Source organism: Salmo salar, unplaced genomic scaffold, assembly GCF_965601325.2.
Source record: "Salmo salar unplaced genomic scaffold, fSalSal1 ptg000408l, whole genome shotgun sequence".
Lineage (NCBI taxonomy): Eukaryota > Metazoa > Chordata > Actinopteri > Salmoniformes > Salmonidae > Salmo > Salmo salar.
In genome coordinates, this window is record NW_027675377.1 from 837365 (window position 1) to 854244 (window position 16880).

General features: G+C 40.3%; 3 protein-coding genes across 3 annotated transcripts in view; 2 read left to right on the forward strand and 1 right to left on the reverse strand.

The window, feature by feature from the left end:
- LOC145875960 (uncharacterized) overlaps positions 1 to 16880 on the reverse strand; it is a 220933-nt gene that overhangs the window by 81615 nt on the left and 122438 nt on the right. The gene's annotated exons all lie outside the window — the stretch shown is intronic.
- The window catches only part of LOC145875972 (uncharacterized), a 115906-nt gene that overhangs the window by 14676 nt on the left and 84350 nt on the right, over positions 1 to 16880 (forward strand). The gene's annotated exons all lie outside the window — the stretch shown is intronic.
- Positions 9216 to 15715, forward strand: LOC123741873 (uncharacterized). The gene is made up of 2 exons (XM_082971734.1): positions 9216 to 9231; positions 14079 to 15715. Exons 1-2 carry the CDS (start codon positions 9216 to 9218, stop codon positions 15545 to 15547), a joined length of 1485 nt encoding a protein of 494 aa, XP_082827860.1. The 3' UTR covers positions 15548 to 15715.

Sequence of the window (16880 nt, forward strand, 5' to 3'; positions counted from 1 at the left end):
GAGATGAGTTTTGTTTGGGCTCGTTCCAAGGAGACGAGAGTTCTAGAAGCTAGTGGGATTTAGAAAGAGGAGAGTTCTAGAATCTAGTGAGTTTTAGGAAGACGAGAGTTCTAGAAGCTAGTGGGATTTAGGAAGAGGAGAGTTCTAGAATCTAGTGAGTTTTAGGAAGAGGAGAGTTCTAGAATCTAGTGAGTTTTAGGAAGATGAGTGTTCTAGAAGCTAGTGAGTTGTAGGAAGACGAGAGTTCTAGAAGCTAGTGGGATTTAGGATTCTATAGAAAGAAAAAGGAGAAACAAATAATCCTATTGTATATTATTATTTAGAAATACGTGTTTTTTTATTGTTTTTAATTGTTGACAGCCAGTAGACACCATGTTTATATTGGTGAAGGTGAAGCATTGTAGTTGATTATAATGTGAAATGGAAGTTGTTTTCTGTTGGTGGTGAGCAAACTTTTCCAACAAAAATATAGGATATATTTGTTGTCTTAAGGTGTTACAGGCTTTGGTTTTTCCATTTATGTTTTGAGGTTGGACTTTAGCACGTATAGCTCGTTAGCAGGTATAGCTCGTTAGCAGGTATAGCTCGTTAGCATTTATAGCTCGTTAGCATTTATAGTTAGTTAGCATTTATAGCTCGTTAGCAGGTATAGCTCGTAGCAGGTATAGCTCGTTAGCATTTATAGCGCGTTAGCATTTATAGTTAGTTAGCATTTATAGCTCGTTAGCACGTCTAGCTCGTAGCAGGTATAGCTCGTTAGCACGTTTAGCTCGTTAGCACGTTTAGCTCGTTAGCACGTCTAGCTCGTTAGCCCGTTAGCCCGTCTAGCTCGTCAGCACGTCTAGCTCGTTAGCCCATCTAGCTCGTTAGCCCGTCTAGCTCGTTAGCACGTCTAGCTCGTTAGCCCGTCTAGCTCGTTAGCACGTAGGACGCACTGATTGGTGTCACCTCGTTAGTCAGTATGTGTTACACCTGTGCTGGCTTGTCCATCTCGTTAGTGGGAAGGTGTTTCACCTGAGCTGGTCCAGGTTCTATTTAAGAGTGTCTGGCCCAGTGCTCCAGTTGTCTTGATACATGTGGAGAGTCAACACCTTTAGTTGCTCCACCTTTTTGGTTTGCTTCCTGTCTTTAAGTTTGGTGTGGGTTTTTCTTTAGTTTGCCTCTTCTTGGGCAGATTTGGTGGGTGTCTTTTATGTCCCAGTTGTTGTTACTAGTCAACTTCCAGTGGACACCCCCATAGTGTCTTTCAGAGCCCCTCCTAAAAACAAGCTTATATTTTGGGTTGGATGTTGCATCCAATTAATATTTTAATCAATGGATTTTCCTTAGAATGCTAATTCGTCTTTCAGTTGTTAATCTTATGTTTGTTGTGGTAAATATTTCTGTTTATTTTCATTGTTTTATTTTTTTCCTGTGAAGCATCCATGTCTGAAATGTGCTGTATAAATAAAGCTTGATTTGAACATATTGCAAAAGAAATTAACCCAATGACTGACAATCAACAGACTCTTGCAAAACCAATATGTATCTTGGTCCATCTTATTATGAAAAAAGTATAATTCAGTATATCTCCCACTATGTCAAAATAGTGCTGGTATGTACGTTTAGTATCACTTTTCAACCAACCCAGTGCATTTGTTGAAGATAAATGTTTAATTCAACAATATGTCAAAGGATTCAACTACTGCAAACCGAAACAAACAAATGGATCAACCAGATCAATCCCACTTTTCCAGCCTGCTGAAGGCGTGGTGGAGTGGTAAACACCACCCCCGGCTCTACCAGGGGCTTGAGGTGGTCTCCCACAGCTCTGCTTATGTCATGTTCTGTGGCCTTGCTGTTCCATTTCTTGACTGCCCCTGCAACACAGAAACACATTTAGTCATATTATATAAAACACTCAAAGTAATGGATATGGAGCATCTATGGCCTCAGTTACACCTGGCACCTAAATGTGACATCTGATCACTCCAAGCTGCATTAGGTTCAGATCTACCAGGATGGGCCTTTGACACAGTCAGGCCACTGAATATGCATCAGCAATGTAAAGAGATGGGGTGAATAAGTGGGGAAAAATACATTTGACACAAATGACCTTCATTATATCAAAGAACAAATGTGTGTGTCTGAGGGGAAACTAACTTTCATACAGCCAAAAGGGGTGAGAAATTACACCAATATCAGTGGACAATTTGCACTAATGTAAATAAACAATGATGGAACATATTACCTTTTGCTGAGGTGATGAACCGCTAAGGGAACATAAATATTTACCATCTAAACCATGTGTGACCTCACACCTCTCTGGCTGTAGAAGTGTTCTTCCTAACCAGTTCCTCAACAGCTCTCTGACTGAGCTCCACCCTCACTGGGTCTTCAGAGGAGAGGAAGGCTGAGGAGGGATGGAAGGATGAATGGATCAGTCAGTCAATAAAGTGTAGAGCTGCTGTCTGACAAAATCACTATTTTAGTAGTTCATTAAAGTAAATAAGGCTTTATGACTGCTGAATACCAACTATCAATCACTTAGATCATGTATTTTCAGGTAGAGATACATCCTTGGGACGTCCATAGCCCATTGAAGTTGACATTTAAAATGGTTAAGGTAGGGGTTAAGGTTAGGGTTTAGGGTAGGGATGTCCCAAGGATCCCAGAAAGCATTGACCATCGTGCATTATTCTGTCTCTTTTACATAGCAGGTGTAAAATAAACACAGACAAGACAAGTAGGCACGCAGTGCATTATGGTCATTGTAGTTTAAAAATAGCATCTAATTATGTAGGGTGACCATACGTCCTCTTTTTCCCGGACATGTCCTCTTTTTGGACCAAAAAAAATGCGTGCCTACTTGTCTTGCTAACGGGTTCCCTCTAGATAACACAACCACACAGTTCATGAAAAGCATGAGGTGTGACTAACGTTTACAAGCTTGAGCTAGATATCAACCTAGTGTGACCTTCCTGGTCCCTCAACTCAGTGAGTCAACACAGGAAGGAGCAATGGATGGATAGTTCATTTATTTCCAAAGCTGAAATGATGGGACACACACAGTATGGATGAATGATCAGTAGTGACGGGATATAAATAGCACTCCCACAGCAATTCTCCATAAATCTGCCCTATAATATACTAACAAAAAACTATCAAGATGTCTGTCAAAGTTATTGTGATCATATAGTGGATTTAACAATTCCTAATAATTCCTAATTTACTATAATAAAATAAATACATAGTTTCCATGTGTAATCTCATATTCACAACATCAGAATAAACTGTCATCCATTTTAGTATCAAAATATATCAAATTAACCTGAAATATTACTCGATGTCCCCCTCTGGTGGTGAAGAAGTATAATCCACCTAAACTAACAGAACCGGGCTGATAAACTGGCTGGTGTTCATGAGTTTATAAAACACATACTTTATACATGTCATAAATTACCTGCATTGATGAGATACACAGTGTGGATGAATGATCAGTAGTGACAGGATATAAATAGCACTCCTAAAGAAGATGCAGTGTGGATGAATGATCAGGATATAAATAGCACTCCTAAAGAAGATGCAGTGTGGATGAATGATCAGGATATAAATAGCACTCCTGAAGAAGATGCATTTTCCAGTTTGCTACCAACTTGATAGAGGGAACTTTAGCATAAAACCCACATGGAAAACTGAGATTCGGCAAATAACATATAAAGAGAGGCCAAACCAACAACAGAAGTTACTAAAACATAAATTGCTAATTTATGATGTAAAAGGTGGATTTTATGATGTAATGTCAACTTTATACATTTCTATCCCAGGACCACCCAATTTTCAAATTCTCCATAAATCTGCTGTGGATTACCCAGAATCCCATACCTTTATCACTGAATGTAATGTAAACACACGAGCAGCAGTCTAAGGTCCTGCATCTCAGTGGTAGAGGCATCACTACAGACCCGGGATCAAAACTACAGACACGGGTCCGTTATTGTAAATAAGAATTTGTCCTTAGCTGGTTTGCCTTGTTAAATAAAGGTTAAATAAATGTTTTAAATGTAACTTCATTACACCGTTACACTGGCATACAAACCCGGTAGCATAGAGTTGATAATACATATGACGTTGGAAAATAGTGCATTGTGGGTAGTTTAGAAGATTTCCCTAAATAAGTTAATACTGTAACGACCCTGGGTTTATAAGCACGGATATTGACTCTGCCGTTCGAGCTTTTGCGGCACAGTCGATAGCGCGCTGGACTTCGGGCTTGAAAGTCGAGGGTTCGAGACCTGCTCCCTGCTGTTTCATTACAATACATTTGTAATAACGCAAAAAACATAACTGTTTGTCCTTATAGGGAACCAGATCGTGACTACAACTAGCTTACTAAGTCTTTAACCACACTGTGTTGTTACACTGGTGAGTAAAAAAATCTTCCTACAATCAAACTTGTCTGAAAATAAAGTATACATTTTACTCAACTGCGTTACCCACTCCAGTCAGCAGATGGCGGTCTGGGAATTTAAGGTAATGCTGTTGGTGTGACGTATAATGTAGTGGACGGAACTCTTCTTTCAACAGCAGCAACAGTTATTCAGCCACCTCGGTAGCTTGCTAGACAAAATAGCCGAACCAATAAAGCTCTTTAGATGCTTTAGTGTATATTAGCCACTGTGTTTTAAACCCACTTCTGTCGTCTAGTTAGTTATCCGTTTTAATTTCATATTTACGGTGTTTTTGTTATTGATCAGCTAGCGGGCTGGTTAAGTTAGCATTAGCCTAGCTAACATCCCCGACCATGTGCTCACTAAGCTACTCTCCTCCTGCTAAAGAAGAGGTCTGCTGGACGGAGAAAGAGGGACTGTGGCTGAACGTTTTCGTGAAAGAGGAGAAGGAAGAGGAGGCTGTTTCAATACAAAAACAAGTAGAGGGTGAGGCTGTAACTGTGAAAGAAGAAGAGAAAGACGTTTCAGTGAAAGAAGAGGAAGTCGCGTTCAGAGTGAAAGAGGAGAAAGACGTTTCAGTGAAAGAAGAGGAAGACCCGTTCAGAGTGAAAGAGGAGGAGGATGCTACTGTAAAAGACGAGGAGGAAGAGAAAGAGGAGGATGCAGTTTATGGGGTGAAAGAGGAGGAGGGGGAGATGACTGTCACATTGGAAGAAGATGAAGAGGAGGAAACTGGACATCTGGGCCCGGTTTCCCAAACGCATCTTAAGGCGTCCAATGGTTCTAACGGTGAACTTAGCCATAAGATGGTTTTGAGAAACCGTTCCCTGATTAACACTAGTAAGTACTGTCTTAAATACAGAGGCACAAACTCTGCAGTTGTTGAACTGATGTTTGGTGTTAAAGGGGAAATATGCAATAGCTACATCCATATTTAGACTTTTTACATGATTTATTTATAGCCATTGATTCTTGAAGAATATAACACATGCCTCATGAGCTTAGTTCAACTGTTGTACCCCATCATAACCCTAAATAAGCTTTTTTTACTCCAATGTTTAGAAACAATGTAAACCAACACTGTATAGCCTCAACATGGTTAAAACTATAATGTTGATATCATGGATGGTCAGTCCTTGCATCCGCAGGTCTGTCTATGAATTTGAGATTAGTTACATTTCTCCAACCCCATCATCATCTTATAACCAAACTAGTGGTGGAATGACAGCTTTGTTATTGTTTCAACTGCAGATTGGTTGATAGATGTGTGGCTATTTTATAGGGATAACCTAGGATTTAAATAGCAAACAATTGTCAGCCCTGAGACTTGGTTTGGTAAACAGCTGAGGGATGGGGGAAGGAGAAATGTAACCACTCTCAAATTCATAGAGAAAGCTATTGTAGCAACCGTAACCCAACACCTAGAGACCTCTTCAAGAAGTTCAGACATCTTGACATAACAGTTATAAGGTGTTGGCTTGACAGTTGCTGGACCCAGGATTGAGTTCAGCTCAGGACTACCCCCTGAATTCACTACACTATAAATACAAGGACTGGCCATCCATCAGGTCAAAATGATAGTTTTAACCAGATTTCACAGCTATACAGTGCTTGTTTACAAACAGTGGCGTTATACAAGCTTATGTTTTGGTTTCTGGTGGGGTAATACAGTTTGAGGCATTTATAATTTATATTCTTCAAGAATCAATGGTTATATAGTAAATGGGTCTTTCTATAACTGCCAGTGAAGATTTCCTGTGGGGGTCAAATTGTTAACCAGGTAGGCTAGTTGAGAACAAGTTCTCATTTGCAACTGCAACTGCGACCTGGCCAAGATAAAGCGTAGCAATTCGACACATACAACAACACATGGAATAAACAAAACATACAGTCAATAATACAGTAGAACAAAAGAAAACAAAAAGTCTATATACAGTGAGTGCAAATGAGGTAAGTTAAGACAATAAATAGACCATGGTGGTCAAATAATTACAATAAAGCAATTAAACACTGGAATGGTAGATGTGCAGAAGACGAATGTGCAAGTAGAGATACTGGGGTGCAAAGGAGCAAGATAAATAAATACAGTATGGGGATGAGGTAGGTAGATAGATGGGCTGTTTACAGATGGGCTATGTACAGGTGCAGTGATCTGTGAGCTGCTCTGACAGCTGGTGCTTAAAGCTAGTGAGGGAGATATGAGTCTCCAGCTTCAGAGATTTTTGCAGTTCGTTCCAGTCATTGGCAGCAGAGAACTGTAAGGAAAGACGACCAAAGGAGGTGTTGGCTTTGGGGGTGACCAGTGAGATATACCTGCTGGAGCGCATGCTACGAGTGGGTGGTGCTATGGTGACCAGTGAGTTGAGATAAGACGGGGCTTTACCTAGCAGAGACTTGTAGATAACCTGTAGCCAGTGGGTTTGGCGACGAGTATGAAACGAGGGCCAACCAACGAGAGCGTACAGGTCGCAATGGTGGGTGGTATATGGGACTTTGGTGACAAAACGGATGGCACTGTGATAGACTGCATCCAGTTTGTTGAGTAGAGATTTGGAGGCTATTTTATAGATGACATCACCGAAGTCGAGGATCGGTAGGATGGTCAGTTTTACGAGGGTATGAAGGATGCTTTGTTGAGATATAGGAAGCCGATTCTAGATTTAATTTTGGATTGAAGATGCTTAATGTGAGTCTGGAAGGAGAGTTTACAGTCTAACCAGACACCCAGGTATTTGTAGTTGTCCACGTATTCTAAGTCAGAGCCGTTCAAAGTAGTGATGCTGGACGGGCGAGCAGGTGCGGGCAGTGATCGATTGAATAGCATGCATTTAGTTTTACCTGCGTTTAAGAGCAGTTGGAGGCCACGGAAGGAGAGTTGTATGGCATTGAAGCTCGTTTGGAGGTTAGTTAACTTCTCTAGGGCCAGTGGGACGATTTCGTCCCACCTACGTAACAGCCAGTGGCGCGTTATTCAAATACCTTAGAAATGCTATTACTTCAATTTCTCAAACATATGACTATTTTACACCATTTTAAAGACAAGACTCTTGTTAATCTAACCACACTGTCCGATTTCAAAAAGGCTTTACAACGAAAGCAAAACATTAGATTATGTCAGCAGAGTACCCAGCCAGAAATAATCAGACACCCATTTTTCAAGCTAGCATATAATGTCACATAAACCCAAAAGACAGCTAAATGCAGCACTAACCTTTGATGATCTTCATCAGATGACAACCCTAGGACATTATGTTATACAATACATGCATGTTTTGTTCAATCAAGTTCATATTTATATCAAAAAACAGCTTTTTACATTAGCATGTGACGTTCAGAACTAGCATACCCCCCGCAAACTTCCGGTGAATTTACAAAAAATGTACTAAATTACTCACGATAAACGTTCACAAAAAGCATAACAATTATTTTAAGAATTATAGATACAGAACTCCTCTATGCACTCGATATGTCCGATTTTAAAATAGCTTTTCGGTGAAAGCACATTTTGCAATATTCTAAGTAGATAGCCCGGCATCACAGGGCTAGCTATTTAGACACCCAGCAAGTTTAGCACTCACCAAACTCAGATTTACTATAAGAAAAATGTTATTACCTTTGCTGTTCTTCGTCAGAATGCACTCCCAGGACTTCTACTTCAATAACAAATGTTGGTTTGGTCCCAAATAATCCATAGTTATATCCAAATAGCGGCGTTTTGTTCGTGCGTTCAAGACACTATCTGAAAGGGTAAATAAGGGTTACGCGCCCGACGCGTTTTGTGACAAAAAAATTCTAAATATTCCATTACCGTACTTCGAAGCATGTCAACCGCTGTTTAAAATCAATTTTTATGCAATTTTTCTCGTAAAAAAGCGATAATATTCCGACAGGGAAAGCGTGTTTACGTTCAAAGAGAGAGAAAGTAAAAGCATGGGATCCCCTCGTGCACGAGCCTCAGTCTGATGGCCCTCTGATCGACTTCCATCCAAACGCGCTAAAGTTTTTCAGCCAGCGGCTGGAATTACATCATTCAGCTTTTTCCCGGGTTCTGAGAGCCTATGGGAGCCGTAGGAAGTGTCACGTTACAGCAAATATCCTAAATTTTCTTTAAACAGAGCCAAGAAGCCCAAGGAATGGTCAGAGAGGGTACTTCCTGTTTGGAATCTTCTCAGGTTTTTGCCTGCCATATGAGTTCTGTTATACTCACAGACACCATTCAAACAGTTTTAGAAACTGTAGGGTGTTTTCTATCCAAAGCCAATAATTATATGCATATTCTAGTTTCTGGGCAGTAGTAATAACCAGATTAAATCGGGTACGTTTTTTATCCGGCCGTGTAAATACTGCCCCCTAGCCCTAACAGGTTAACACAGTGTCCAAAGAGGGGCCAGAAGTATACAGAATGGTGTCATCTGCGTAGAGGTGGATCAGAGACTCACCAGCAGCAAGAGCGACATCATTGATGTATACAGAGAAGAGAGTCGGCCTGAGAATTGAACCCTGTGGCACCCCCATAGACTGCCAGAGGCCCGGACAACAGGCCCTCCGATTTGACACACTGAACTCTATCAGAGAAGTAGTAGGTAAACCAGGCGAGGCAATCATTTGAGAAACCAAGGCTGTCGAGTTTGCCAATAAGAATGTGGTGATTGACAGAGTCGAAAGCCTTGGCCAGGTCGATGAATACGGCTGCACAGTAATGTCTCTTATCGATGGCGGTTATGATGTCGTTGATGTAGTTAGTATGCCAAAAGTTCCCGGATGTCGTACTAAATTCGCCAAAATATGACGTATACACGCAGTACTTTAGGGCCCATAATGCAATTCTTCAGGAAATGGACGTAGCTTCACATCATTTTCAGATTTGAAGAAAATGGCGGAAAATATGCAGCCGAAGTCCAACGAGAGCCGATACAAATTCATTGCTTTAACTAATTATGACAAATGTTAAGAACATGTTAAGCAATGTAATAAAGACATTTCTTTTCAAGTAAGTTACCTTACACGATATTTTGGCTGACAATTTGCTTGCATGTTATTACAGCAGTATGTACCGGCATGTTAAAACCTCTCTGGGGTAGGTGGGACGCTACCGTCACACCTCGCCAACAGCCATTGAAATAGCAGGGCGCCAAATTCAAAACAACAAAAATCTCATAATTCAAATTTCTCACACATACAAGTATTATACACCATTGTAAAGGTACACTTCTCATTAATCCAACCACAGTGTCCGATTTCAAAAACACTTTACGGCGAAAGATTATGTTAGGACACCACCTAGACAAGAAAAACCACACAGCCATTTTCCAAGCAAGGAGAGGCGTCACAAAAACCAGAAATATAGCTAAAATGAATCACTAACCTTTGATGATCTTCATCAGATGGCACTCATAGGACTTCATGTTACACAATATATGTATGTTTTGCTCGATAAAGTTCATATTTATATCCAAAAACCCCATTTTACATTGGTATGTAATGTTCAGAAATGTTTTGCCTCCAAAACCCCCGATGAATGAGCACATCAATTTACAGAAATACTCATCATAAACGTTGATAAAATATACAACTGTTATGCATAGAATTAAAGATATACTTCTCCTTAATGCAACCGCTGTGTCAGATTTCAAAAAAGCTTTACGGCGAAAGCACACTTTGCAATAATCTGAGTACAGCGCTCAGACACCAAAACAAGCCATACAGATACCCGCCATGTTGTGGAGTCAACAGAAGTCAGAAATACCATTATAAATATTCACTTACCTTTGATGATTTTCATCGGAATGCACTCCCAGGAATCCCAGTTCCACAATACATGTACGTTTTGTTCGATAAAGTTCATGTTTATGTCCAAATACCTCCATTTTGTTCGCGCGTTAGGTTCACTATTCCAAATGCAGAAGGCGCGCGCACTAAAGTCCAGACGAAAAGTCAAAAAAGTTATATTACAGTTTGTAGAAACACGTCAAACGATGTGTAGAATCAATCTTTAGGATGTTTTTATCACAAATCTTCAAAAATATTCCAACCGGATAATTCCTTTGTCTTCATAAAGGAAAGAGAACTGAGCTTGTGCTCATGGCTGCGTGCGTAACTAAAATAATGGCTGACGGCCAGACACCTGACTCAATCAGCTCTTATTCTCTCCCCATTCACAGTAGAAGCCTGAAACAACATTCTAAAGACTGTTGACATCTAGTGGAAGCCTTAGGAAGTGCAATATGACCCCATAGACACTGTATATTGGATGTATATTGTGTGTTAGATAGGCAATCACTTGAAAAACTACAAACCTCAGATTTCCACACTTCCTGGTTGGATTTTTCTAAGGTTTTGCCTGACATATGAGTTCTGTTATACTCACAGACATTATTCAAACCGTTTTAGACACTTCAGTGTTTTCTATCCAAATCTACTAATTATATGCATATTCTAGCTTTTGGGCCTGAGTAGCAGGCAGTTTACTCTGGGCATGCTTTTCATCCGGACATGAAAATACTGCCCCCTACCCCGATGAAGTTAAGCATTTCCAATCCAAAATGAAATCTAGAATCAGCTTCATATTTCGCAACAAAGCCTCCTTCACTCACGCTGCCAAACATACCCTCGTTAAACTGACTTTCTTGCCGATCCTTGACTTCGGCGATGTCATTTTCAAAATAGCCTCCAACACTCTACTCAGCAAACTGGATGCAGTCTATCACAGTGCCATCCGTTTTGTCACCAAATCCCCATATACCACCCACCACTGCGACCTGTATGCTCTCGTTGGCTGGCCTTCTCTACATATTCGTCGCCAAACCCACTGGCTCCAGGTCATCTATAGGTCTTTGCTAGGCCACCTTCACTCAGCTCACAGGTCACCATAGCAACACCCACCCATAGCACGCACTCAAAGAGGTATATCTCACTGGTCATCACCAAAGCCAACACCTACTTTGGACACATTTCTTTCCAGTTCTCTGCTGCCAATCACTTGAACGAATTGCAAAAATCGCTGAAGTTGGAGACATATATCTTCCTCACTAACTTTAAGCATCAGCTATCTGAGCAGCTTACCGATCGCTGCAGCTGTACACAGTCCATCTGTAAATAGTCCATCCAACTGCCTACCTCATCCCCATGTTTTTATTTACTTTTTTGCTCTTTTGCACACCAGTATTTCTACTTGCACATCATCATCTGCACATCTATCACTCCAGTGTTCATTTGTTAACCTCTTGGGGCTAGGTGGGACGCTAGCGTGCCACCTGTGGTGCACTCCATCAACAGCAGGTGCATTTCAAGAGCGGCAAATTTGAATCCAAATAAATGTCAAAATTCAAATTTTTCAAAAATACAACTATGTTACACCATTTGAAAGATAAACATCTCCTTAATCTAACCACGTTTTACGATTTCAAAAAGGTTTTACGGCGAAAGCATAAATTTAGAGTATGTTAGGACAGTACATTTACAAGAGTTGTGTGTAATGTTTTGTCAAGTCAAAGACAGGGTCACCAAAACCATAAAACCAGCTAAAATGATACACTAACCTTTTACAATCTCCATCAGATGACACTCCTAGGACATTATGTTAGACAATGCATGCATTTTTAGTTCTATCAAGTTCATATTTATATACAAAAACAGCGTTTTACTATGGCATTGATGTTGAGGAAATCGTTTCCCTCCAATAACCGGCAGTCAAGTCAGCGTCAGAAATTAAATAATTAAAATTAGAAAACATTGGTAAAATATTATATTGTCATTTAAAGAATTATAGATTTACATCTTTTGAACGCAATCAACTTGCCAGATTTAAAAATAACCTTACTGGGAAATCACACTTTGCAATAATCTGAGCACTGTGCCCAGAAAAATACGCGTTGCGATACAGACTAGACGTCATGTTGGGGAGATCTAAAATCGAAAATACTATGTAAATAATCCATTACCTTTGATTCTCTTCATCAGATGTCACTTCCAGGTATCACAGGTCCATAACGAATGTAGTTTTGTTCAAAAAAGCTCATCATTTATGTCCAAAAATCTCCGTCTCGTTAGCACATGATGTAAGCCAGCCGGACTTCTCGTCATGAACGAGGGGAAAAAATATATTTCCGTTCGTTCAAACATGTCAAACGTTGTATAGCATAAATCATTAGGGCCTTTTTTAACCAGAACATGAATAATATTCAAGGTGGACGAATGCATAGCCTTTTATAACGTATTGGAACGAGGGTACCCAACATGAAGTAGCGCGCCAGGTGTCTAATGGGACATCACCGTTCCATGGCTCTTGTTCGGTCAGATCTCCCTCCAGAAGACTCAAAACACTTTGTAAAGGCTGGTGACATCTAGTGGAAGCAATAGGAAGTGCCAAAATATTCCTAAACCCCTGTGTTTTTCAATGGGAGAGGTTTAAAGTCAATACAACACATCAGGTATCCACTTCCTGTCAGAAAATGTCTCAGGGTTTTGCCTGCCAAATGAGTTCTGTTATACTCACAGACACCATTCAAACAGTTTTGGAAACTTTAGAGTGTTTTCTATCCATATATAATAAGTATATGCATATTCTAGTTACTGGGTAGGATTAGTAACCAGATTAAATCGGGTACATTTTTTTTATCCAGACGTGCAAATGCTGCCCCCTAGACCCAACAGGTTAAATTGTAATTACTTCGCTACTATGGCCTATTTATTGCCTTACCTCCGTACTCCATTTGCACACACTGTATATAGATATTTGCACACACTGTATATAGATTTTTCTATTGTGTTATTGACTGTACGTTTGTTTATTCCATGTGTAACTCTGTATTGTTTGTGTCGCACTGCTTTGCTTTATCTTGGCCAGGTCGCAGTTGTAAATGAGAACTTGTTCTCAACTGGCCTACCTGCTTAAATAAAGGTGAAAAACAAAATGTAATTAAAAATACATTTAAAAAATCATAACTTTATTGACAACACCCAAATGGATACGGTCATTAACTCGGTTCTTAATACTGTAGCAAACATTATATTAAGCAGGACATTCAAGCGAGCTTTACAATTATAATCCAAAGTAGCGTGAAATGCACTCATAAGCAACCTGGAAATGGAAGTTACTTCCCTGAGTTTTTCCCCGTTCACATTCAGAATACATTGTGAAAAACGAAAATCTTTGCTCACCATTTTTGCTCCAGGCAGATATACTACATCCATAACTATCGGTTTCCTCATTAGCAGATATACTACATCCATAACTAGTGGTTTCCTCATTAGCAGATACACTACATCCATAACTATCGGTTTCCTCATTAGCAGGGAGGAGTTTCTACAACCAAATTGCATGTGCATCGCCCTCGTGCCGCAATTTTAGCAAACACAGAAAGGGGCCTATATTGGAGACCAAAAGTCGTCTGGCACACTGCTTAGAGTTTCAACAACATGAATAACTTATTTCTAGCCTACAATCTTAGATGTTACTACTAATGTGAAAACAAGACAAAATATGACTGTTCTTGCTCATTTTAAGACAATTGTTAAATCATTTTAACATTCATTACAGACGTCAATTGTTGTATAACATCATGGCTACGCTGTTGGCATCACCTTTTACAGTGGATTTCTGCTGTTGTGGGCCTTTAAATCATCTGTCTGACTTTGTTGTTCACACAGGAGAGATACTTCACTATCGTGGATCCTTTGGGGAGCCTCAACAACCTCGTGATGCTGACGAGGCAGAGAAGAGTCTCTCCAGATCAGAACACCTCAAGAAACACCTGCAGAGATCCACAGGGAAGAGAACTCACTGCTGCTCTGACTGTGGGAAGAGATTCACCTCATCAGGCATTAAAATTCATCAGAGAATCCACACAGGAGAGACATCTTATAGCTGTGGTCAATGTGGGAAGAGTTTTGTTCAATCTGGCCAGCTGACATTACACCAGAGAACACACACAGGAGAGAAATCTTATATCTGTGATCAATGTGGGAAGAGTTTTAGTAAGTCTGGCTCTCTGACTTTACACCAGAGAACACACACAGGAGAGAAACCATATAGCTGTGGTCAATGTGGGAAGAGTTTTGCTGCACCTAGCACTCTCACTCGACACCAGAGAACGCACACAGGAGAGAAACCTTATAGCTGTGATCAGTGTGGGAAGCGTTTTGGTCGATCTGGAGATCTGACAGTGCACCAGAGAACACACACAGGAGAGAAACCTTATAGCTGTGATCAATGTGGGAAGAGTTTTAGTAAGTCTGGCTCTCTGACTTTACACCAGAGAACCCACACAGGAGAGAAATCTTATAGCTGTGGTCAATGTGGGAAGAGGTTTACTCAGTCAACCAGCCTGATATCACACCAGAGAACACACACAGGAGAGAAACCTTATAGCTGTGATCAATGTGGGAAGGGTTTTAGTATGTCTGGCTCTCTGACTTTACACCAGAGAACACACACAGGAGAGAAACCTTATAGCTGTGGTCAATGTGGGAAGAGTTTTGCTGCATCTAGCACGCTGACTCTACACCAGAGAATACACACAGGAGAGAAACCTTATAGCTGTGATCAGTGTGGGAAGAGTTATGGTCGATCTGGAGAGCTGACAGTGCACCAGAGAATACACACAGGAGAGAAACCTTATAGCTGTGATCAATGTGGGAAGAGTTTTAGTAAGTCTGGCTCTCTGACTTTACACCAGAGAACACACACAGGAGAGAAATCTTTTAGCTGTGATCAGTGTGGGAAGAGTTATGGTCGATCTGGAGAGCTGACAGTGCACCAGAGAATACACACAGGAGAGAAACCTTATAGCTGTGATCAATGTGGGAAGAGTTTTAGTAAGTCTGGCTCTCTGACTTTACACCAGAGAACACACACAGGAGAGAAACCTTTTAGCTGTGATCAGTGTGGGAAGAGTTTTGGTCGATCTGGAGAGCTGACAGTGCACCAGAGAATACACACAGGAGAGAAACCTTATAGCTGTGATCAATGTGGGAAGAGTTTTGGTCGATCTGGAGAGCTGACAGTGCACCAGAGAATACACACAGGAGAGAAACCTTTTAGCTGTAATCATTGTGGGAAGAGTTTTGGTCGATCTGGAGAGCTGACAGTACACAAGAGAACACACACAGCCTTATAGCTGTGACCAGAGATAATCTGATAAAAGACCTCTGATCAAATATCAGAAAATACATGAAGGAGTTGTTAAATGATATCAATATATTTTAATGATGTCACAATGTAGAATGTTTTAACATTGTAGTAGGAGTATTTTAATGATGTCACAATGTAGAACCCTAAATGTTTGTCCCCTGTTCTATTGATTTCAACATGATATGGATATTAGCCTCAGGGGGAAAATCCAGGCTCTGAAATGGAAGAGTTACTATTTATGTGATTTAACAAAAAGTGACTAACAAAAAAAGAGCTGTGTTACATTTACAGCATTGGTGACCCACTTGAATCAAAATGTAGCCAGCTGTTTTCTACCAGTTGTCCTCTAACCAGGGATGTACACATTATTCCCAGATTCCGTGTGGTTTTTGAGCTGTTAGTTTTAACAGGACGTGCAACCTCATCTCCCTCCTCTCGCACAATTGATTTCAACATGATATCGATGAGTGATGACAAATAAGTGTTATGTTCCTTTGTTTAGTGACCCCTACATTTAAATGCATCACTCCAAAATGTAGCTGACTGTCTTCTGCAGGTTGTCCTCTAACCAGTGAGGTAAAATATATCTCCATTTCCATGTGTTTTGTTGTGTTAGTTTCAGGAGCAGGTTCAACCTGATTTCCCCCCAAATGGATATAAGATTTGTGTTTTGTGTTTAGGCAGTGCGTTGCCATGGATCAGAATTTATTTTGACTGCACGTTTTTCCGTATTGGAGATGAGTTTTGTTTGGGCTCGTTCCAAGGGGACGAGAGTTCTAGAAGCTAGTGGGTTTTAGGAAGATGAGAGTTCTAGAATCTAGTGAGTTTTAGGAAGAGGAGAGTTCTAGAATCTAGTGAGTTTTAGGAAGATGAGTGTTCTAGAAGCTAGTGAGTTGTAGGAAGACGAGAGTTCTAGAAGCTAGTGGGATTTAGGATTCTATAGAAAGAAAAAGGAGAAACAAATAATCCTATTGTATATTATTATTTAGAAATACGTGTTTTTTTCTTGTTTTTAATTGTTGACAGCCAGTAGACACCATGTTTATATTGGTGAAGGTGAATCATTGTGGTTGATTATATTGGGAAAGTAAGTTGTTTTCTGTTGGTGGTGAGCAAACTTGTCCAAAAGAAATATAGGATATATTTGTTGTCTTAAGGTGTTACAGGCTTTGGTTTTTCCATTTATGTTTTGAGGTTGGACTTTAGCACGTCTAGCTCGTTAGCACGTCTAGCTCGTTAGCACGTCTAGCTCGTTAGCACGTCTAGCTCGTTAGCATGTCTAGCCCGTTAGCCCGTCTAGCTCGTTAGCACGTCTAGCA